This window comes from Canis lupus, chromosome 7 (assembly GCF_011100685.1).
Source record: "Canis lupus familiaris isolate Mischka breed German Shepherd chromosome 7, alternate assembly UU_Cfam_GSD_1.0, whole genome shotgun sequence".
NCBI classification, from domain to species: Eukaryota; Metazoa; Chordata; class Mammalia; order Carnivora; family Canidae; genus Canis; species Canis lupus.
In genome coordinates, this window is record NC_049228.1 from 61,738,556 (window position 1) to 61,762,973 (window position 24,418).

The 24,418-nt window shown below is 37.5% G+C and overlaps 1 protein-coding gene across 3 annotated transcripts in view; it reads left to right on the top strand.

Annotated features, from left to right (window-relative positions):
* Positions 1-24,418, top strand: part of CHST9 (carbohydrate sulfotransferase 9) — a 234,385-nt gene that overhangs the window by 127,039 nt on the left and 82,928 nt on the right. For all 3 annotated transcript variants that reach the window (XM_038543614.1, XM_038543613.1, XM_038543615.1), the window contains one exon: positions 4,354-4,395. In XM_038543614.1, the coding sequence (XP_038399542.1) occupies positions 4,354-4,395 (42 nt within the window). The remainder of the gene's footprint in view (positions 1-4,353; positions 4,396-24,418) is intronic.

Consider the following 24,418-nt stretch of genomic DNA (forward strand, 5'->3'; position numbering starts at 1 on the left):
TTAAAAATAAAATGCTATAGAATAAGGTGTGAATATAATGGTTAAATATTAGGAAAAGACTCAAATCTCAAAGGATTTTGTTTTGTGTCTTCAAGTTCTCAATACACTTTAATGGAATTGAAACTAGAAAATATAGATGATATGGGCATGGCTTATGTAAAAAAAAGTGTAGAACTGGAAATATGTAGTTATATTCTATATGCAGAAATCTAGGTCATGTTCCCATGAAATTCTTCTGGTATTAATTTTTTTTTCTTTTTCAAATTTTTATTTAAATTCTAATGAGTTAACATATAGTGAAATATTGGTTTCAGGAATAGAATTTAGTGATTTGTCACTTACATATAACACCTGGTGCTCATCGTAAGTCTGGTATTAAATTAGATAAAGTTCACATAAAATGCTAGCAGAATGTCTGATATTTTTTTTGCATGTCTGATATTTAATAAGGATTCAGTACATCCTAGATATTATTGTGGTTATTACTAATTTAATAATTGTGCATCCAAGTAATTTTAGAAGAAAACAGAAAAGAAGGTAAAGTTAGACCAAATTAATATTTCAAAAGAAAATATTGGGATAAATTTTCAAATCCAACAACAAAATGTTAGACAGCAGAGAACCTAAACTTCACTGTGATTATTTTTGTATCGGAACACCAGTATGTAAAATTAAGGGTATTGATAATCGCATTTCTGCAAGGTTTAGTTGGAGGGGAAAAAAATCTGATTCATTCATGAAGTGTAACCCTATTTAAGTTTTAATAACAAATTGCCACGCAGTCTTAGGAAACTGTCCAATATTTTCCTACCTTTCCTTTTACTCTGTTAGGTAAGGATGATGGTAAACAACACAATTAGTTTCTCACTGTGGCCAGAGGAATTATGTTGAGAACAGTGCATTGTGGTTATATTTGTGTTCTCTCTCGAGTGTGAGCTCTCTTTGGCTCGGTGTGCTATTTATGATACACGGAGCCCTCAAACCCTGAGGAAAAGATTGGTGAAATGCTTTTTTTTTTTTAAGATTGATTTCCCGTCAGGCCTATTCACTTAGTGTGGTGCTTATGCCAAGTTTCAACAGGTGAAACGTGCTTTACTACCAACACCGAAAATGACTCAGAAGAAAGTCATGTGGTGACAGGGAAGATCTTTCATTAGATTGTCTCTACTACTAAATTAAGCCTTCAATATCGTAATCCATCTTATAAGTACAATATAAGTACATGTACACTGGATGTGAGGTTTAAACTCTTATTAATTTTAGGGGCTGTGGCCAAAACCCAATTAATTTCTGCTACGTGAAACAAGCCTGAATGCTGACATTTAATGTCATTTTCACAGCTGATGGTGTAAGCATACTCATAGTTATTTAATATATGATCATATAGCAAGGAAGTCAGTCTACATTGATTGTATGGACTGAGCCCAATATCCGAGGTAGTCATTACATTAAAAAATATATAGGAATAGCAATGATTTAGAAGATATAGCCTTTATCTTTAAAAACTATACACACTATTAACATTATTGAGTGGTGAAGGAGGAAGCTTTTTTTTATGAGACAATTCATTAACTTAAAATAAGTTAATAACTTGGGCAGCCTGGGTGGCTCAGCGGTTTAGCGCCTGCCTTCAGCCCAGGGTGTGATCCTGGAGACCCGGGATCGAGTCCCACATCGGACTCCCTGCATGGAGCCTGCTTCTCCCTCTGCCTGTGTCGCTGCCTCTCTCTCTCTCTCTGTCTCTCGTGAATAAACAAATAAAATCTTTTAAAAAGAGAGAGAAAAATTGGCAGACCGTGGTTTCCTGGGGCTGGGAGGAGAGAGGGGAACTGGGAGCTGGTATAGAGTTTCATTCATGCAGCATGAACAAGTTCTAGAGATCTGCTGCACTATATTGTGCTTTATAGTAAACTGTACTGTACTGTACACTTTAAATTTTGTTAAGAGGATAGGTCTCCTGTCTGTTTTTTACCACAATACATTAAAAAAAAGGAATAAAAGAAATCGGCAGATGACCTTGCACAGCCTATATATTTGAGTGATCGTGGAGATGGGGAAAAGAACCTGTCGTGTTTACATTTTTTAAGTAAATGATTTGATCGTTATAAGCCAGAACTTAAAAGCAAAACCTGATGAGAACAATTCCTCATGCAATCAATAAGCAACTTACCAGAATATCATAAGAGATAAAGGAGCAGCCACATTTAACTTTTCGAATAGTCATTTTTTCTACATCAATTTAATTTCCTCCCATGTTTATGTAACAGATTATATAAACAATGAAAATATGCTGAATAAAATCAGTTTTGTATGGAGGAAGATTCTGGGTTCTAGCCTAAACAATATTTTCTCACCAAGCCTTGAAAGTGTGATCCCAATCATGCTACTGTTACATGGGTGAACAAGTAAATATAGAGTTGCAATTACATCAAAGTGGATTGAAGCAGTGGATTACATATCAAGTTCCAGCCCATGGGGATCAGTTGTACTGTAAGGCCTATAACTTATTGATGAACTATACAAATGACTTATAAATGCCTTCATCCAAAATGCAGAAATTTCTAAATCAAGTGGAGCTGCTTATACCAGGAAACTCATGACAATGCAATTCAGAATGCCCTTGGATATATTTTTTAAATTATTCTAAAGGCAAAATACTATTTAATTGACATAAGTATAAACTGTGTATTTTAGCGCAAATGGCATTAGTGAAAGATTGGTTAAAAAGGTAAATACCTATAGGACCTTTGTTGCCAGTAGAATTAGAAAATGAGTATCATAAATGAGTTACATTGATAGGAAGTTATTTGAATGGCACAGTATAGCAAACAGATTTACTCCTATCACTGCTTACACCTTACCATTCTTAAGTACTTGTTCAAGTTATTATCAACATACTTTGAAAGGGATATTTTTAAAAAGACAGCATACAGAGAGCAGAACATGATGTATACATGTATCCAATATAAGATATATATTAATACATAGTTTGGCATGTAATATATTATATATAATATATAAATAATATGGTTTAGCATGTAATATTAATTTTTATGTAAATTATACTATATATCAAAATCATATATTATGTAAAAATGTGATATGGAATACAGTATATAATATGCATTGTATATTATATATGTATAATGTGTTATTTAAGGAAGAATTGGAACTATGTAGTCTAGAAAACAGAAATCTAGAGTCATATAATTATCCATCTTGAAGCTCCCTAGAATTGTTTTCCGAATGAGTTGAGACTCTCCTCTCCCCATAGATGACTAAGCCAGAAGGAATTTACTATGTTACATTTAGCAACTTCATCTGGCAGAAAGAGGTCCTTCTTGATTATCAGGATGAAAAATCATTGGCTCAAGGAAAACTCAAAGATTTTTCTCTTAGATCTCCTTACTACAAAACAAACGAACATTAGTTCTGGATGATTTAATATCCATGGGATCACTTCCCTCAAAGAGCCCTTTTTCTTTCATCCTAGATTTTAGTTCATTTACTCTTCCAAGCTTCACAGATCAAGGCATCCAACAGTGAGCCATGCATACTCCACCATGGCTCCAGGAGATGCACATAGCATTATCTATTCTGAATATCAATTTTATTCAAAGAGATCTGTCCCAAGTACTGAAAGAATCTAAGCAGAAAATATAATTGTATGTAAACAAAGATTTACACAATTCTAGACAGGAAATATAATTGGATATTAACATACTGACACATAATGAAGTAGAATGCAAAGAATCCAGGAAAATGTTCTTCCCTTCAGTGGACATATTCCAGTTTTACCTACCAGTCCCCAGCTCCATTTCTCTGATGCAGAAGGAAACAGGCACAAGACTTCATCTTTTCTGTGGCAAAGTTTGAAGGTAATGCCCTGTTTCCTGATAAGTGACACCAAGCCTGTCACCTCTTCAGTAGCCCAGAAACACAAGAGTGAGATATTCTATTTCATGACCCTTACTCCCAACACCTCATGATTTTCTTTGCTAGAAAGAAAATACTGGAGGCAGTGACATCTTTATGTATGTAGGATGTTTTTATTTTTGTTTTGTTTTTTTCACTTTTGTTTTTTGTTTGTTTTGTATATATTTTTTTTATTGAAGTTCAATTTGCCAACTTCTAGTATAGCACCCAGTGCTCATCCTGTCAAGTGCCCTCCTCTATACCCTGTCACCCAGTCACCCCATCCTCCCACCCACCTCGCCTTCCACTACCCCTGTTTGTTTCCCAGAGTTAGGAGTCTTTCATGTTTTGTCACCCTCTCTAATTTTTTTGTAGGATGTTTTAAGATATATTTGCATATAATGGTAATACATGAACTTCCTTTCTCTTCTTTTCCAGGATGGGAGCCAGTAAATTACCTGCAGCCAGCATCCAGAATCAGTGAGTCAATTTTACTTACGTTTAGTCTCAGGTAACTATAGATAAGCAGAGCAACAACAGGAATACCTGAACACCCCATCGTGTCACTTTTATTTTTTTATTTTTAAAGATGATCCTTTTTTAAGATTTTATTTATTTATTCATGAGATACAGAGAGAGACAGAGACAGAGACACAGGCAGAGAGAGAGAGAAGCAAGCTCCATGCAGGGAGCCCGATGCAGGACTTGATCCTGGGACTCCAGGATCACGCCCTGGGCCAAAGGCAGGTACTAAACTGCTGAGCCACCCAGGAATCCCTCGTGTCACCTTTAAACACTTGTTCTTACAGTAATGTCACCAGAAAGCAAAGCCTGGGTGCCATTATTGGGGTGTATAGTGTTAAAAGGTGGGGAAGAGAAGCAAGCAAACCATGATCCTTGCCCTCAAGGAATTTACAAAGGAAACCAAAGATTTTGAAAATAGATTTCAGTTATATCCAGCTTAATGAATAATTAATGTTCATCTTATATGAAAAAGCTTACATTTTTCCTGTTTTTATTTTTAAAGCGTTTAACACTTCCCTAGGACATTGGGCTATAATTCCCAGAAATGCCTTCAACTATGAATGTAGTAAAACCTCATTAATTCAGATATTGCTAATACACAATTTTTGAAAATTTGACCTAGAATAAGATGAAATTTACCTTTAAATTGTCTGCAAGGAATGGATTTGATAAGAGAAATAGAGGGAACACCTATAACTTATTTAAAGAGAATAATTGTTTTCATGGCTTTTGCATATACAGTGGTCTTTAGGCAAAAAGATACAGCTATAAAGTCAGGATCCATGTCATTAAGTAGATGTCTCCTTAGACAGACTTTATTGGCAGGTTATAGTATTGAAAGTAATAAAACTGCATTGCTTCCAATAAATTCTGACTTCCATAATTCAGGCTAGCTTCTCCCTTTTCCTCCCTACCTCGCCAAACTCATTATTCCAATCTAATGAAGTTTACTATTGTGTTATATATGAACATAGAATTTATTAATAGATCAATTCCTATTATGTTACTTTTTAAACTTACAAATATAATTTTTAATTTTTTGGATGCTTATCTGCAACACTGATCACTTGAATGACAGTAGTATATTTACTTTTACAAGAAAGATGATATATCATCCCTCTCCTGCTCCATGACTTCATTTAACAGTCCATTTTTTTTTAATTTAAAACCCAATATTTTCACAAAGCAAGCAAGACAAATTCTCAGGATAATAGAGGATGTTTAAAATGAGGGGGGGAAATCCTGAAAGCAGATCATGTCCCCTTGAGGCACGTTGAAAAATTTGAGTAGTAACTGAATCACTATTCATCCCTCTGTCCATCCATCCATCCATCCATCCATCTATCCATTCAACAGTCAAGGGCCATATTTATTACTTCAAGATGTGCAGAGATAAATAAAATTTTCTTCTTGTCTTCATTGTGCTGGTACCCATAACCTGAAACAGAGATGGAGACAAATAATTTTCTGGTGTGATAAGTGATTGTGTTTTCCTTGCCAGCAAAGTGCTTTGGGAATACAGATAATATACCACTAAATCTGACTGGAGTAATTGGGGAAATATTCATAGCAGTTATAACATTTGAGCTCATTCTTAAAGAATGAATAGAATTTCTGCAGCTAGAGAGAAGGACAACATTTCAAATCAATATAAGCAGAAGTACGGAGGTAGGGAAGCACATGGAGTGCTCAGAAAAACAGAGCAGACATAATGAGTTACAGAAAGTTGAGGGGTGGGGGAATAGTATATGGAATATAATACAGGTACACTGCTTAGAAAATGTGCCCTACTTGGTGATTAGAAACAGCAGTGGAGATGAAAGATTTGAGACTTGAAAGGTGAAGAAATGAAACAAGATAAGGCCATTCATGGACAATTGCGAGAAGTTTTGTTTTTTTATATTTTTAATTTTTTTTTAATTTTTTAATTTTTTAATTTTTTTATTGGAGTTCAACTTGCCAACATATAGCATATCACCCAGCACTCATCCCGTCAAGTGCTCCCCTCAGTGCCCATCACCCAGTCACCCCAGGCCCCCGCCCACCCCCCTTTCCACCACCCCTTGTTCGCTTCCCAGAGTTAGGAGTCTCTCATGTTCTGTCACCCTCACTGATATTTCTCACTCATTTTCTCTCCTTTCCTCTTTATTCCCTTTCACTATTTTTTATATTCCCCAAATGAATGAGACCATATAATGTTTGTCCTTCTCCCATTGACTTATTTCACTCAGCATAATACCCTCCAGTTCCATCCACGTGGAAGCAAATGGTAGGTATTTGTCATTTCTAATGGCTGAGTAATGTTCCATTGTATACATAGACCACAGCTTCTTTATCCATTCGTTTTTCGATGGACACCGAGGCTCCTTCCACAGTTTGGCTATTATGGACATTGCTGCTATAAACATTGGGGTGCAGGTATCCTGCTGTTTCACTGCATCTGTATCTTTGGGGTAAATCTCCAGCAGTGCAATTGCTGGGTCGTAGGGCAGGTCTATTTTTAACTCTTTGAGGAACCTCCACACAGTTTTCCAGAGTGACTGCACCAGTTCACATTCCCACCAACAGTGCAAGAGGGTTCCCCTTTCTCCACATCCTGCGAGAAGTTTTAAGACTATAGAATAGAATCAACCTCTCCCTGAGATAGAAGAGGGGTAAAAAGAAAATAAATTTGAAGGTGAATGTAAAGAAATTTGAGTAAGTTTATGTGTGGGAGCTTCAATTTTCTTTCTACACGGTTAGATAAGCATGGGCTGTAGAATAAATAGGAGGACACAAGTTTGTATCCTAGCTCAACTGCCATGAATAACATAACATGGGCAGGTCACATAACCCATCTACATTTCAGTGTTATCTTCTGTAAAACAGAGGCAATAATGACATTTAACTCATAGGTTGGGGGACTATATAATGCACATAAAAGCATGTTCTATATTCTAAAGCAACTCTATATTGAAAAGCAGCCAGATATAGTTGCCAGAACACATGCTGAGTCACCTCACCGAGCTCTTGTCTGTAAAGTGGGGATAACAATATGGAGCTCTTAGGGGTTACCAAGATTATTAAAGATAAGATTTATACAACGTATGCACACAAAGGTGCTCTGCCAGTGGGAGCTGCTAGATGGTTATCATCTGTGAGGAGTCTCCTGGGAAAGAGGAGAAAAGCGCAATGGGAAATGAAAACAAGAAGGGGCCATGTAAAGACATTTTTAAGCAGAATTACAAGTCCATTCTGAAAACATGACTTTGCATGTATAGTTACACCTATGAGCTCCAGGGCAGCCAAAATACATGGCTTGATGGGCTGGAGTTGGGGAAGGTCAAAGCAGGGACTATGCTATTGAGGGAACAGTTGGAAATGTTGGTCAGTGGAGATCTGAGAAGCTTGCAGGCCTGCTGCTTCTACGACACCTGTACTCCAGCCTCAACACTGAGTCAGCAGAACACTGTCTTTTCTTTCTTTCTTTCTTTCTTTCTTTCTTTCTTTCTTTCTTTCTTTCTTTCTTTCTTTCTATCTAACACTGTCTTTTCTATTCAGTGTCAGCTGCCTGTGATTCTAAGGCTCTTATCATTACCAAGTAACGAGTGAGATGCCTAACTACCCCAAAGTCAAATACTCTCCCTTCATCTAAGCTCCAGTACTACTCAGAGAACCCTTGATTCTCAGTCTTCTCCACCCTATGCCCAGCTTGAGTTTTAGTTCTTCCCTAGATATAAGGCAGTGAAAAAGTTTTCTACCTCCTCTGGAATACACTAGCACTAGAGTTTGAACCAAGTAAAAAGGAGCCAGACTGCGTGCCCATACTCCCTCATGCCATCTGCACCCAGAGACCTCAGTACAGAATTCACTGGTTACGACAGGCAGGGCCACACTTTCTCTCCCACACGTGGAAGTGGGTTATCTCACTGGCCACTAAGATAATGGCCAGTGTCCTCCCGAAATGTTTAGTGAACCTTGGGGACTCCAGCAGAAAGCTGCCAAAATCTATCATGATAGCTACTAAACTTACCTCAGAGGGAGATTTGAATTGCTAGAGCGTGTCCTCAATTTGCCAAATGGCAGTAATAAAGAAAATATAGGCGATATTGTGCACATTATTGACTCCTATTTTAATTAATGTAAGACACATTCCTCATTTGGGAGCCTGGTTGATTCATTCACTCGGTAATTATTCATTAAAGATATATTAAATTCAAGGTACCACTATCCAAGATCTTTAAAGATAATGAACACAGGCATCTTCCATGGGTAACATTTGAAACATAAGGAAAACCCTGTCAAATTCAGACAAAATTCTAGATCTCTGTGAGGGTACAACTACAGAGACTCATTAGGGATTGGGAAACTCCAGAGCTTTTTCTTCTCTCTCCTCAGGCTTAGATCCCCAAAGTCCACTCTGCTGTGAATACCACCAACAGGGATCATCACAGAAAATTCACTTCTAAGCACCCTGCTTTCTATATGAGGCAGCTGGGGTAAACTGTGAATATGTAGATTGTTTCAGAACATATGACGTCATCTCTCCCCACATGCCCTACAGACCAGGAGCCATGCCAACGTGCAGCCCATCTCTGCCTTCTCCAGAGTAGGGAGCACCATGAGAGGCTGGTACTGACTGGGCATCAGACTGGCTCTTCTCCCACCATGCCACACACCTCCCTCAGCCTTCTCTTGAATGTGCTCTAATTGCCGGGTGCTGTCTACAACCCATCCTTTTCATTCCTACGTAGTTTGTATGCAGTCTTCATTCTAGATCTGCTAGAGGAAGCGATTCACCTCTCATTAAAAACAGACACCGATATTTCACTCCATTTCATTTCTTTAGCCCTGGGTACACCTTTCTTCTGTCTCCTTTTGTAATCAGCATATCTCTCATTTCTGAGTTCTTTATGTATTTTCCTCTTTACACCTCCTCTCTACCCTTTAATATATCTCAGAGTTGAGTGAACCTTGGATGAAATTTTTTTGGCTTGCTTGCCCCTTAGTTGGAAGAACACAGCCTCATGTCAGTTTTGTGGCAAACTCAAAATGAGAAGTATGTGTGCAGCAGCATTTCATTTACATATTTTTCTCATTGTTCTTTAAAAATCCTTTGCTGCGGAGTGAAATGATGTTCACCGTGGGACAATCCCATGAATCCCTGCAAGCGAAAATGTGGTCCAGATTATAACATCACAGACTTGGGGACCTTGGTAAAACGTTCACGGCAGAGTCTAAAACTTGAATCCTTTTACTCAGGATCCTCTACTTCCCTTAGCCTCCATTTATAGATACTGGGGGGAAATGCTTTCCTTCTATTTCAGGAGGAGAAGTAATTCAAAATCATTTCTTAGGGTCATTGAACTGAGAAATGTTCCTTGGATTTTCATGAAGAAAATCTTCATGCAAGGTTTATGTCCCAGCGAAAGGGTACACACATTCGGGTGGTATTACCTTTTCACATATTGACAGCAGACTGTCTCCTGGAGTAGAGGGGCAACCTGTGTGGAAAAGCTGAGGTGGTGTGGGATTTTAGAGAAGAGGTGCTCCGGGTCACCACTGAGGTACCCCTCGAGAGTCAATCCCCATGAACGGTGCTCACTCCTAGACCTTTGTTATTTTGTAGGTGCCTTCTCCTCGGTGCAGTTTCTGGAAGGGACTATTGCTTATATGTACCCAGTGTCCTTGTGCTTGTTCCCCTCCAAAGGAGGAAGCACATTTCATATTCATGAGCACTCCAGATTGCAGAGGGGTGGCTTCTGTACAAGAGGGGACTCTAGCCCCAAACTGGGTGTGGCTCAGGGCATTTTCTAGGGCACACAGAATCCTTAGCTTCACCAGGGGATGAAGAGAACTGAGAAGAGGTGCTATGCTGTTAGAATCAAGGTTGCTGTTATTATTAAGGTTGGAGCTTTATGCAGGGCAGTTACCTATATTGTCAGTGCCCCTAGCCAGCAGCCCTGCACTTGTGTATGCCTGGGGACATGCTTCCCATTATCAGCTAGAACAGTCCTTTCTGTAAACCCTGGATTACAGAAGCTGGTTGGAAGGGATAGTTAGAGACTTTTCTGCAGCCTTCCTGAGCTTATGTGAGAATTAAGCCTCACAAATCTTATAAGAATTGATGAACATGGTGATATTTTTTTAAATGCAGCATAAACCTCCAGATTCATGGCCTAACCATCACAACTGAAAAGCCCTTATGCATCAGGATTAAAAAAAAAAAAAAGTACACTTTGCCAGCCTTACCTACTCTCAGACTCCAGTATTCAAAGAGCTTGCAAATTCTGCACAAACTGACGCGATCATTCCCACATCTCTAAAAATAAACGATGGCAGTGGTTGGGGTCTTTTTTTTGTGGGAGAAAGGACGTACATTATTATTCTTGCATGGAAATAATTAACAAAGAAAAAGTGGCATCCCACAGTTAATTTAGCCATTCTTTTAAATATTTCCCTGATACCTGAATTACACGAACATAATATTTTAATAAGCTGATCCGCGAGTGTTTTTTCCCCTTCTCATTGAGGTGCAAAGTAATCTAGAGGGTCAAGGTTTCCAATCTTTTTCTCTTGCATTAAAATGATCTGTCATTTCCATTGTGGCTACACCCAAAAGTCAATTTTTGGTCTGGTTAAAGTGCCCTGTAGAATAATTCAGTGGTTACGAAAATGAGATTCTTCTCAAAGTGTAACTACTCCACTTGCTGGTGTACTGTAGCAATGACATTCATCTTTGAAATGATCCTGATTCAGAGCAGGGATTTTCAGCATTTTCTTTTCCTTTGAGTCATTTTTCATCTTTACCTTTTTGAATTTTATAATAAATGGAGGCTTAATTTCATGAAACTGGGTAAATTAATATTGCCATCATACATTGTAAACCAGGTACATTAAATTCAATAGAACAAGAATTTTAAAAATATTTTTCATGGCTATAAAATAGAGAAATATTCTGAATGATGTTAAATGTTAAAAATTTGCTTAATAATAGAATCCCTTACTATTTTGAATTGAGGTAAAATTTACATACAAAAAAAAGCACAAATCTTAAACTTGTAATCCGGCGAGTTTTGACAATTGTATACACCCTGTATAATGGACAAAATAAGATATTAAATCTCATACACTAAATATTTACCTTGCAGCCCTTTCCAATCCATGACCCCACCACCTCACCTCCCTCCCACCCCTTCATCTCCTGCATACTCTCCAACCAACCACTTTCTCATTTCTATCACAATAGGTTAGTTAGACCTATTCTTGGACTATATCTGAAAGGAATCATACAACAGATATTTTGTGAATGCTCTGTTCACTTACCCTAACATTTCTGAAATTGTTACGTGTATCAGTAGCTTTGTTTTTTTTGTTGTTGTTGTTGTTAATATTCCATTGGATGACTGAACTACAAATTATTTGTCCAATATCCTCTTTTTGACATTTGTGTTGCTTCTAGTTGGGGACTATTATGAGTAAGATTGCTCTAAAAATTCCAGTATAAGTCTATTTGTGAATATTTGTTCTCATTCCCATTGGATAAAGACCAAGAAGTAGAACTGCTAGATCATAAGGTAAATGTTTAATTTTGTAAGTAACTGTCTAGCACTTCACCAGCAATGTTGAAAGTCTTAGCTGCTCGTTATCCTCATCAACAGCAGGCTGGAAGTGATATCTCTAGTGGCTTTAATTTACATATGGTTGATGGCTAATGAACTTGGTCATCTTTTTATGTACTTTGTCCATTTGTATCTTTTTTGGTGAGGCTGTCCAAGCTTTTCCTGTTTTTGCCAAGTCACTTGTCTATTGTTAATGGTAGCTTTTCATATAGTCTGGATATAAGGGGACACCTGGGTGGCTCAGTGGTTGAGCATCTGCCTTTGGCTCAGGTCATGATCCTGGGGTCCTGGGAACGAGTTCTGCATAGGCTTCCTGCAGGGAGCCTGCTTCTCCCTCTGCCCATGTCTCTGCCTCTCTCTGTGTGTCTCAAATAAATAAATAAATAAATAAATAAATAAATAAATAAATAAAATCTTTTAAAAAATAGTCTGGGATGCAGAAAGGGAGGAGAGTGGAGAGGATGTGGTAACTGGGTGACGGGCACTAAGAAGGGCACTTGATGGGATGAGCAGTGAGTGTTAACAGTATATGTTGGCAAATTGAATTTAAATTTTAAAAACTTGGGAAAAAATAGTCTGAATATAAGTCCTTTGTCAGTTACATGTTTTGTTAAGCATTTGCCCAGTTTGTGAGTCACCTGTCATTTTACTTAAAATGCCTTTTGGGGGCACATGGCTGGCTCAGTCAGTAGAGCATGCAACTCTTGATCTCAGGATTCTAAGTTTGAGTCCCACATTGGGTGTAGGCAGTACTTAAAAAAAAAACAAAATCTTAACAAAAAGTGCCTTTTGATGAGCTTAAATTTTGAAATTTGATAAACAACTATAAATTACTTTTTTCATTTGTGATTAATGCTTTGTAGTGTCCTGAGAAACCTCTGCTTTCCCCCCTGAAGTTGTGAAGATATTCTGCTGTTACTCAAAAAAGTGGTGATAGCTACTTTTTAAATTGGGAATAATAATGACAGTTTGCAGGAAGATAAGAAAGCATGTTTATGATGACCGAAACACAGGGCTGTCTCTGCAGTTTTATAAATCTGTGGTTACTTGTTAATTTGCAAGTGTCTCCTTGATTTATCTTCTTTTTTCTGAGAAATAGAAAGTAAATTTGGGTGTTTTGTGAATTGTCAAGTTTGAAGTACTAGGAAAGAAAGCTCAATGTGAAGTTTGAATGTCCTATGTATGATAATGACTTTAGATAATGATCTTTATAGTACAAGTGATTTTATAGCATTATTCACTGTCCTTGAGCAATGACTTCAATTCCAGGGAGCCAGACCATGCTATTTCTATTTTTCAGCCTCATCTTTGCAGCAAGAGGATGAGAGAAAATTACCAGACTTTCCTAATAATACCATTTGCTACAAACATTGATTTAAATATACAAAAATTTTAATATTTTAAATATATATGAAATATATGTAGAAAATTCTCATCACCTTTACCAAGGTGATGCTGTCACATCACCTAGAGCTAAGAAAAGCTCTGATAATATTTTATTCCTTTGATTAATATTTATTGCCATACTGTGTGCTAGGCACTGAGTATGCTGTGGTGAACAAACAGACCAGCTACCAACCTCTAGAGGCTTACTGTCTAGATGAGAAGAGTTAGTCAAGTAGACAAAGGTTAGATTTTGCTAGATACTCTGCAGGATATTACAGGACACTGTGAAAGACAGTGACAGAATGACCTCTTTTCGGGATTCCTGCTGAGGCAGGTGACACCTGATCAGAGACTTGGATTGAGAGGGAACCAGCCATATAATGGGAGGGGGGGCAGTCTGTGCAGAAGCAGGACAGGTGAAAGCCTTAAAAAGGTAAGAGCCAGTGTGATTCAGATGAGGATGGTAGGAATTAGTGAGCAGAAAAGACAGATGAAGAAAGATGAGATAGGAGAGAGAGGTAGCAGCAAGGTCATTGAAGGGCTTTATTGACCATGGTCAAGGGTTAAGGTGATGAAGACTATCCTACCTTTCAGGACCTTGTAAGCAAAATCTGCACTTCTTTTTTTTTAATATTTTATTTATTTATTTGACACAGAGAAAGAGCATAAGCAAGGGGAGCAGCAGACAGAGGGAGAGGGAGAAGCAGACTCCCCACAGAGCAGGGAGCCTGATGCAGGGCTCCATACCAAAACCCGGAGATCATGACCTGAACTGAAGGCAGATGTTCAACTGAATGAGCCACCGAGGCACCCCCAAAACCCACATTTCTCACAAAATATGTGCAAGGAGTTTATAGCTAAAATAAGGGATATTAATTAATCTTTTGTTTTAGAGTCCCTGAAAAAGTAACTCATGTTTATTTATAAGTGATGACTGATAGCACATGGCCCGGGATGATTGGAGTCACTCAGTGGTGTTCATTGAATGAAATTCTCAAGATAAGAGCTCCATGGAAGTGTGAAGCTGAGAAGGGGTTATGAACCAGGTGAATCTGGATTTAGAACTCACCTAAGGGACGTATGGAACCAGGGTAAACATTCTGAAGAAGTAGAAAGAAGACTAGGAGTCAGATGATTAGTTGGAGGCAAAATCTTGAAATAATATCCAGGATTTAGTATAAGACTGTGTGAGGGACAGTATGTACAACATGTACACCAACCATTTATTGATTATTCTAACACTGGTAATGTGGACTGAATGCAGAGAAGCCAGAAACAGGAAATTCCACTAAAAAGAGTTTGAAAGAGTTTGTGTGATTTATGTGGAGTGGTATAGAACAGAAAGAGATGAAAGCAAGAGTAGTTGTGCAGAAACCTCTATCAGTTGATCAGGTTCACTGACCTGATTTGCTGACAACTATCAATTTTCAAGACTGGCCAAGTCTGTTTAGGTATAGGAACCTCTACATGACTCTCTGTGACTCAAAATTATTTCTTGCCATTAAGAAGTATGGACAAAATATGCTAGTGTGTATCCTTTCCCACAGTCCTCAGGAGAGGCAGAAGTATGGCTGGAAACTGCTAACACAGCTCTGGGAAGGCAGATGAATGAGCTGGGTGCAGGATCAAAGTCAGAATCCTCTCCCTGCCTTTGTGCCCCCATCACAGTCAAGGCAGCATTAGCCCTTCCTTCTCTCAGATAAGCAATCTTCTGGCCCTCCCCCAAAGATGCATTAATGCCTGCATAGACATACATACAACTCCCTCTCTGCTGATCATCTGATCATGGGAAAATAAAAACTACATTCCCCCACACTGAAGAGACTGGAACCCTTTGAAAGAAATGTATCAGAATAACTAAAAATGAATAAAATAAAATAAAATAAAATAAAATAAAATGAAATACAGAAGAACCAGAATGCAATGGTTTCAAAAATGTTTTATCAGGAAAGTCAAGGAATTTCAGGATCTTTTTGTTGTTTTGTTGAGTCTTAGGGTCTAGTTGGATGTTTGCAAATGACAATCAATAGCACCTAGTTTGGGAGAAGCTCACATGGAAATATTCAAGAACAATGAACTTCATCAGTAGGAAACAAATAACTGGATGTAGAGATAAGCAATTAAGGAATGAAGAACAGAGTTCTTGATGACATGCACAATGAGGATTGATAAAGAAAGCTGTTTTTTAATGGAAAGGAGGGAGAGACTCTAAATGATGAAAACCAGAAAAGCAAGAAAGAAGAGGATCACAGAAACAAAGATCAAGAGAGTATGTACAATGTGCTGTTAACAATATTGACTATAATTGATAAATCTAAGATATTTCAAACAGGAAAAGGTTACCCCAGTCTTTATACCATGACTGCAGAAAATATTTTTCAATCGATCATTGTTCAGTTTAATTTTTTTTTCAGGAAATGGACTATATTTCCTACATAAATCCTGTAGTTCTTGGGGGTGCATGGGTGGCGCAGTCAGTTGAGCGTCCAACTCTTGGTTTTAGATCATAATCTCATGGGCCCTGGGACAAAGCCCGCTTTCTGGCCCTGTCCTTTCGTGGAGTCTCCTTGAGTTTCTTAATCTCTCCCCCTCCTCCTCCCCACTGTGCGTCCTCTCACTCTCAATCTCTCTCTCTCTAAAATAAAATAAATATAAATAAATAAATCCTCTAGTTCTTGATTCACTGCTTTTGAAATCTAGAAGTTAATCTATAGATAAGCTTGGTTGTTTTGTAATGGAGTAGTTTGAAGGCTCTTTTACAATACTAAATGCAGTTTTTGTTGAATTGGTTGCAAAAACACTAGTTTTAACAGATCTGTGATTCTTTAGGTTTTCCATTCATTGTATTAGATATTTTTTCATACCTCCTAAGGCTAAATTTGGCTAGTTGATATCACTGTGGAATTGGAACATGGGAACATAGAACTAATTTCCTCATTTGACTTTTAAATTAGTTTTTGTGTGCGTTAACTAAAATTGAAATGTTTCGATTATGAATAATGCCACGATGAACTGGTACACTCCATTGACTTTAATGAAGTGCACATGTTCTTGCAGGCTTGTGAATGATGGCATGGTAGCACAATTCTTGAATCTCACTATTTAATATTGGCTGAACTCACATATTGTATTTATGATACTACTTACCACAAACATACTTTTTTAATTCTATGAACGCAGATCAACTTAAAATTTTTGTTTCATCAACTCTTCCAAGGGACTGACATTACCAGGGGTATGCCTAACCTATTTTACATAAAAGCAAGAGTTGACAACCAATTTATTAAATTCAAATTAGCTGACATTTACTACATGACTATTATTTGAAAGGCACTGTGCCAGGAGACTAATTTTCAAAGAATAAACAAATCATCTAGGTAATTAAAGCTTCAAAATGAAATTTTTAATCTTCAGTGCCAGTGACTATAATAAAATGTATATAATAAGTAAAACACTAAATAACGCTTGCTGTTAATATATACAAAAGAGAGGAGCAACCAGGGAAATTCTGAATAATGATATTAATATAATGATATTAATTGCAAAGTACCTTGAGTAAAACTCTTTGCTAATATTTTTTAAAACAGAGCCTTTTCTTGAATTTAATCTTGAGTGGTTGTTAGAAGAGTGAAATATGCTCAAATTCTTATAAATGTATTTAAGTTTCATCCACAACTTCAAGCTAAAGCTATGGTTTTTTTATTTGATTATTTTAATTCCAGTATAGTTAACATTCAATGTCATATTAGTTTCAGGTATACAATATAGTGATTCAACAATTCCGTACATCACTCCATGCTCATGACAAGTGAACTGCTTAATCCCCACTACCTATTTCCCCCATCCCCCTCTCTCCTCCTCTCTAGTAACCATCAGTTTGCTCTCTACAGCTGAGTTTCTTTCTTGGCTTGTCTCTCTCTTTTTCCTTTGCTCATTTTTGTTTGTTTCATAAATTCCACATATGAGTGAAGCCATATGGTGTTTGTCTCTCCCTCACTGACTTATTTTGCTTAGCATAATACTCTCTAGCTCTATCCATGTCTTTGCAAATGACAGGATTTTATTCTTCTTTATAGCTGAATAATATTCCATTTTATACACAACACACATACATACACACACACACACACACACACACACACACACACCACATCTTCTTTGTCCATTCATCATCTGTAAGTGGACACATTAGGCTGCTTGGACACTTTGGCTATTGTAACTAATGCTGCAATAATCATTGAGGTGCATGTATCCCTTTGAATTAGTGTTTCTGTATTTTGGGGATAAGTACCCAGTAGTGCAAATCCTGGATCGTAGGGTAGTTCTACTTTTAATTTTTTGAGGAACCTCCGTACTGTTTTCTACATTGGGTTGCAGCAGTTTTCCTTCCCACCAACAGTGCAAGTGGATTCCTTTTTTCTCCACATACTTGCCAATGCCTGCTTCTTGTGTTTTAAATATCAGCCATTCTGACAGGTGGTGATATTTCATGTAGTTTTGATTTGCATTTCTCTGATGATGAGTGAGTGATGTTGAGCATCTTTTTGCATGTTTTTTGGCATCTGATATCTTCTTTGGAGAAATGTCTGTGTTCTTTGCCCAGTTTTAATTGGATTATTTGTTTTTTGGGGTGTTGAGTTGTAATTGTTCTTTATACAATTTTGGATCTTAACCCTTTATCAGATATGTCATTTGTAAATATCTTCTCCCATTTAGTAGATTGCCTTTGAGTTTTGTTGATTAGTTTCCCTCTCTGTGCAGAATGTACAGATGTACATTTTGATGTAGTCCCAATAATTTATTTTTGCTTTTATTTCCCTTGCCTCAGGAGATGTATCTAGAAAAATGTAGCTACAGCCAATGTCAGAGACATAACTGCTTGTGCTCTTTTCTAGGATTTTTATGGTTTCAGGTCTCATATTTAGGTTAATCAATTTTGAGTCTATATTTGTGTTTGGTGTAAGAAAGTGCTCCAGTTTTATTCTTTTTCATGTAGCTGACCAGTTTTTCCAGCACCAGTTCATGGAGAAACTATCTTTTTCCCATTGGATATTCTTTCCTTTTTTGTCAAAGATTAATTGATCATATAGTAGTAGGTTTATTTCGAGTTTTCTATTCAGTTCCATTGACCAATGTGTCTGTTTTTCACCAATACCATACTGTTTTGATGACTACAGCTTTGTACTATAACTTGAAGCCTGGAATTGTCATACCTCCAGCTTTGTTTTTCTTTTTCCAAATTGCCATGGCTATTCTGGGTCTTTCGTGGCTCCCTATAAATTTAAGGATTGTTCATTTTACTTCTTTGAAAAATTCTGTTGGTGTTTTGATAAGGATTGCATTAAATGTGTAGATTTCTTTGGGTAGTATAAATGTGAATTGCTTTGGGTAGTTTAAACATTTTAACAACACTTGTCCTCCGAACCCATGAACATGGAATATCCTTCCATTTCTTTGTGTCTTCTTCAATTTGTTTCATCAGTATTTTATATTTATCAGAGTACATGTCTTTAACCTCTTTGATTAGGTTTATTTCTAGGGATCTTATTATTTTGATGTAATTGTAAATGGGATTGTTTTCTCTTTCTGCTACTTCATTATCAGGGTATAGAAATTCAACAGGTTTCTGCACATTGATTTTTTGTACCCTGTGACTTTACTGAATTCATTTATCTGTTCAAGTAGTTTTTTGGTGGAGTCTTTCAGGTTTTCTATATATAGGATCATATTATCTGCAAACAGTGAGTTTTATTTCTTTCTTACCAATTTGGATGCCTTTTATTTATTTTTGTCATCCGATTGCTGTGGGTAGGACTTGGAGTACTATGTTGAATAAAGTGGTGAGACTGGACATCACTGTGTTGTTCCTGACCTTAAGGTGAAAGTTCTATTTTTCCCTATTGAATATGATATTAGCTGTGGGTTTTATGGCCTTTATTATGTTGAGGTATATTCCCTCTCAACATACTTTGTTGAGGGCTTTTATCATGAATGAATATTGTGCTTCATCCAGTACTTTTTCTGTATCTATTGAAATCATCATACGGTTTTTATCCTTTCTCTTGTTGATGTGATATATCACATTGATTAATTTGTGAATATGGAACCACCCTGTATCCTGGGAATAAACCCCACTTGATTGTGATGAATGATTTTTTTAATGTATTGCTTGATTTGGAATCCTTTCTTTCTTTCTCTTTTTTTTTTTTGATAAGTCTGCTAGAGTTTATCAATTTTGTTAATCTTTTCAAAGTCTCAGCTCCTGCTTTCATTGATCTATTCTGCTGTTTTTTTAGTTTCTATATCATTTATTTCTGCTCTTATCTTTATTATTTACTTTCTTCTGCTGGTTTTGAGTTTCATTTGTTTTTCTTTTTCTAGCTCCTTTAGGTGTTAGATTACGTTGTTTATTTGAGATTTTTTTTCTTGCTTCTTGAGGCTACCTACAGAGGTAAGCCTGTATTGCTATAAATTTCCCAGAGCTGCTTTTGCTGCATCTCAAAGGTTACAAACCATTGTGTTTTCATTTTCCATGTATGTTTGGATTTCTTTGATTTCTTGGTTGACCATTGTTTAGTAGCATGCTATTTAACCTCCGTGTATTTATCATCTTTTAGAATTTTTCTTTTTTTTTAAGATTTTATTTATTTATTCATGAGAGAGACACAGAGAGAGGCAGAGACACAGGCAGAAGGAGAAAGCAGGCTCCCTGTGGGGAGCCCAATGGGGGACTGAGCCAAAGGCAGACACTTAACCACTGAGCCCCCCAGGTACCCCTCTAGACTTTTCTTGTGGTTGATTTCTAGTCTCCACATTGTGGTTAGAAAAGATGCATAGTATGACTTTGATCTTGTTTAATATGTTGAGGCCTGTTTGTAGCTTAATATATGATTTATATGGAGATTGTTCCATGTGCATTTGAAAAGTGTTATTCTGCTGTTTGGGGATGGAATGTTCTGAATATATCTGTTGGATCCATCTGGTCCAGTGTGTCATTCAAAGCCACGTTTTTCTTGTAGATTTTCTGGTTGGATGATCTATTCATTGATGTAAGTGGGGTGTTAAAGTCCCCTACTATCAATTAGTTCCTTTATATTTATTATTATTTTGTGTACTTGGGTGCTCCCATGTTGTGTACATAAATATTTATAATTGTTATATCTTCTTGTTAGATTGTTCCCTTCATGATTATATAGGGTCCTTCTTTATCTCTTGTTATAGTCTTTATTTCTTAAGTATTATTTTGTCTAATATGCATATTGCTACTCTGGCTTTCTTTTGATATCCATTTACATGATAAACATTTCTCCATCCCCTCACTTTCAATCTGCAGGTAGTTTTAGGCCTAAAATGAGTCTCTTGTAGGCAGCATATAGATAGGTCTTGTTTTTTCATCCACTCTCTCACTATATGTCTTTTGATTGGAACATTTAGTCTATTTACATTCAAAGTAATTATTAATAGATATGTATTTATTGTCATTCTGTTGCTTGTATTTTGGTTACATCTGTAGTTTTTCTCTGATCCTTTTTTATCTTTCTGTTATTCATGATTTGCTGGTTTTCTTCAGTGAAATACTTGGATTTCTTTCTCTTTATTCTTTACATATCTGTTAGTGTTTTTTTTACTTATGATTATCATTACTTTTGTATACAACATCTTCTGCATATAGCAGTCTATGTTAGGTTGATAGTTGCTTAATTTACTCCCCTCCCTGACCATGTTTTAGGTATATGATGTCATTTATTCTAACGCCAGTGTTCTTTAGTTGTATCCATAGAAGAAGGTGACTTTAGGGTCCTCCTGTTCCACCATCTTCCCCAGAAGTCTGTATGATTATTTTTGCTGACTTTTTTATACCAAATAAGCAATCAGATGATAAATATATTTATTTAAAAAAAAGATTTTATTTATTAAATATATTTATTTAAAAAAAGATTTTATTTATTTATTCATGAGAGACACAGAGAGAGAAGCAGAGACACAGGCAGAGGGAGAAGCAGGCTCCTCATAGGGAGCCCAGTGCAGAACCTGGTCCTTGACCAGGATCATGCCCTGGGCTGAAGGCAGGCACTCAACCACTGAGCCACTCAGGTGTCCCAATAAAGATATAATTAAATTAATTATTTAGTCAATATTAGAAGGATAAACAACTTAATTCATGAATATACTAATGTTATGTGTTAAAGAGTTTTGAAATGAACAGTGGAGTCAGCATGTATCATCACATGCTCTGAAAATTAGCTTATTACAGTCTTGGTAAGTGTCATTCATATGCTGTACAAGTTCATGGAATGGAAAACTATGAATACCACCTTACTCATTGCTGTTGAATACATTGCATGTGTCATGAAAGTCCTTACCAGTTAGATCATACAGTCCTTAATTTCATAAACGACAGAGCTTAAGTGACCCTGCCCAAACTCACACTCCAAGTGAAAGAATTGGATTTATGAGCCAGGACTCAGCTATTCCAGCTTTGTGGAGGAGTATTACAGAGGTGACAGATAACTACAGGGAGAGCATAACATCTTGTGCAATGGAAAGTTACATGTGCACATAATCTAATTTAACATACAGTTTCATAGTCTGCAATTCTTTGACAGATAGCCACTAGCTACAGTTTTTAGCCCCATGTCCAAAATGTTTGAGGGTAAATTGTATTTATCATTGCACTCTTTTGTTTTATTTTGGATTCTGAACTTGGAAAAAATATTCTGGACTAGAATTCTAAATCTGTTTGCACCCTAACTGCGTGATTTTTGAAAACTCGCTTTGCCTCTCTGAGCTCTAGGCTTCTGTTTCCGTTTTGTTAGTTTGTTGTTTCCATTTTCATGCTAAAGGTCTCTCTAAAGTGTAAAGAACTATGCCAATTGCAACTAACAAATATACATTTATTTACATATTTGTTGGTTTGAGAGCTTGGATGCCATTAGCTGGCATCAGAGGCAGGGATGGTGTGTGTGCCCCATTCCACCAGCATCCTGAAGAAAGGTTGGGCTGAGACACAGCCAGATATATGTGACCCTGTGCACCAAGAGAGGGAGAACATGCCCTTTCTAGACCCTTGTCTCCCAGAGGGCAAAGGCCAGAGTATCTTGCCATCAGAAGGCCAGTAATCTACACTTAGGAGCAGTGTGTAGCGAATTGTCAGGGGATGTCAGCGGCTAACACCTGCCAGCCTTGTGGGAATTGGAGTCTATGAGCTGCCTCTACTGATGAGGGGAGTGGGCAAGTCCAACTCGTCACCAGGCAACCCAGTGAGACCGTCTGAGTCACCCTCCGGACAAGCCTATTTGTCTCGCCAAAGTTTGGAAACAGTTAAATAAGAGAAATAGAAACAATAGGCAGTGATTTCAGCCATTCTAGTTAAAATGCATCTCTGTCTTTCTACATAAAGGCTCTCCTTTGTCTGTTTCTACCACTGCACTGTGCTCTACCTTACTCCCCCACCTCTGGGTGGCTATTCTACTCTTCCAGTTGGATTTTCTCAACTCGGGCCGTCTCCGCTCTGCTAACCCCCAGCTCACTCCTCAGACATGGGTGTCACACAGAACTGCCCCTGTCATGTTCTTTCTCTGCCTGAGAATGGCCCTCAAAGTTTTCATGATCAGAGTCTTCTGACTCTAATTTCTGTCTACGTCCTATTCCCTCCCTTCCACTCACACCAGACTTCCTATGGCCCTGCATTCCCTACTCTATGAAGTTTTAAGCATGTTTATGCTACACTGGTAAAGCACTCTTTGCTGTGTATGTTCTCCTAGATAAGATGCAAGTCATTTTTTTAAAGTATTTTATTTATATATTTGAGAGGGGGAGGCAGAGAGCGTGCGCAAAAGCAGAGGGAGGGAGAAGCAGACTCCCCACTGAGCAGGGAGCCTGGCAGTCAGAGAAAGATGATTATCATATGGTTTCATTCATGTGGAATATAAGAAATAGTGAAAGGGACCATAAGGAAGGGGGAAAACTGAGTGGGGAAGACAAACCATGAGAGACTCCTAACTCTGGGAACCAAACAAAGCGTTGCAGAAGGGGAGGTGGGTGGAGGGACAGGGTATCTAGGTGATGTGCATGAGCACTGGGTGTTATACTATATGTTGGCAAATTGAATTTAAATAAAAATTTTAAAAATTAAAAAAATTAAAATTTAAAATAAAAAAAAAAGGCAGAGGGAGGAAGAAACAGACTCCCCACTGAGCAGGGAGCCAGACAAGGGGCTTGATCCTAGGACGCTGGAATCATGACCTGAGTCGAAGGCAGACAATTAACCGACTGAGCCACCCAGGTGCCCCAAGATACAAGTACTTATCACTTTGGTGGTAGACTTCCATAAAGCTTTGCTGATTATTGCAGTCCACACTGGTCTCTCATTTATCTGCACTCATGCCACTAAATGGAATTTAATTGTACCACAGTTGTTCAGCCTTCTGTCTTCCTGGATGAGTCAAGGGGCTATACCATGAATGTTGCATGATTCCTTGCCACATCAGATGCTTAATTGCCATCTGCTTCTGGATTAATGGCCTGATCATAAGTATACATGAGGGAAAGATGGACAACATTTTGGTCTATTTCATATTTTCCCATCTACAACCTTCCTTCTGAGGCTTTGTGCTTGATATTTATATAAAAGATGTACTATTCTAATAGTGCTACTTGCACACCATGTTGAGGACAGTGCCATTCACTGGGCTGGGTGTATGGTAGATGTGAAACTCGGGGTTCAGAGGAATTATTTTTCTTGTCCACAGCCCCAAAGGTAGAAGGTGTGGAGTTGGGATACGAACTTGTTGCTGTGGGACCCCAAACCTCCCATTCCTCCCATTCCACATGCCCTGCCTGGATGTGTGGAGCACAGGGTTACTCCAGGTGATCGTAAGAGAACATCTGTCTTGAATGACCTTTACAATTATCTTCAAGTTGTGTAACTTTCATACAAGTCAAGTGCACAAGGAGAGAGGAGTTTTTTTGTGTGTATGTTGCTGAAATTC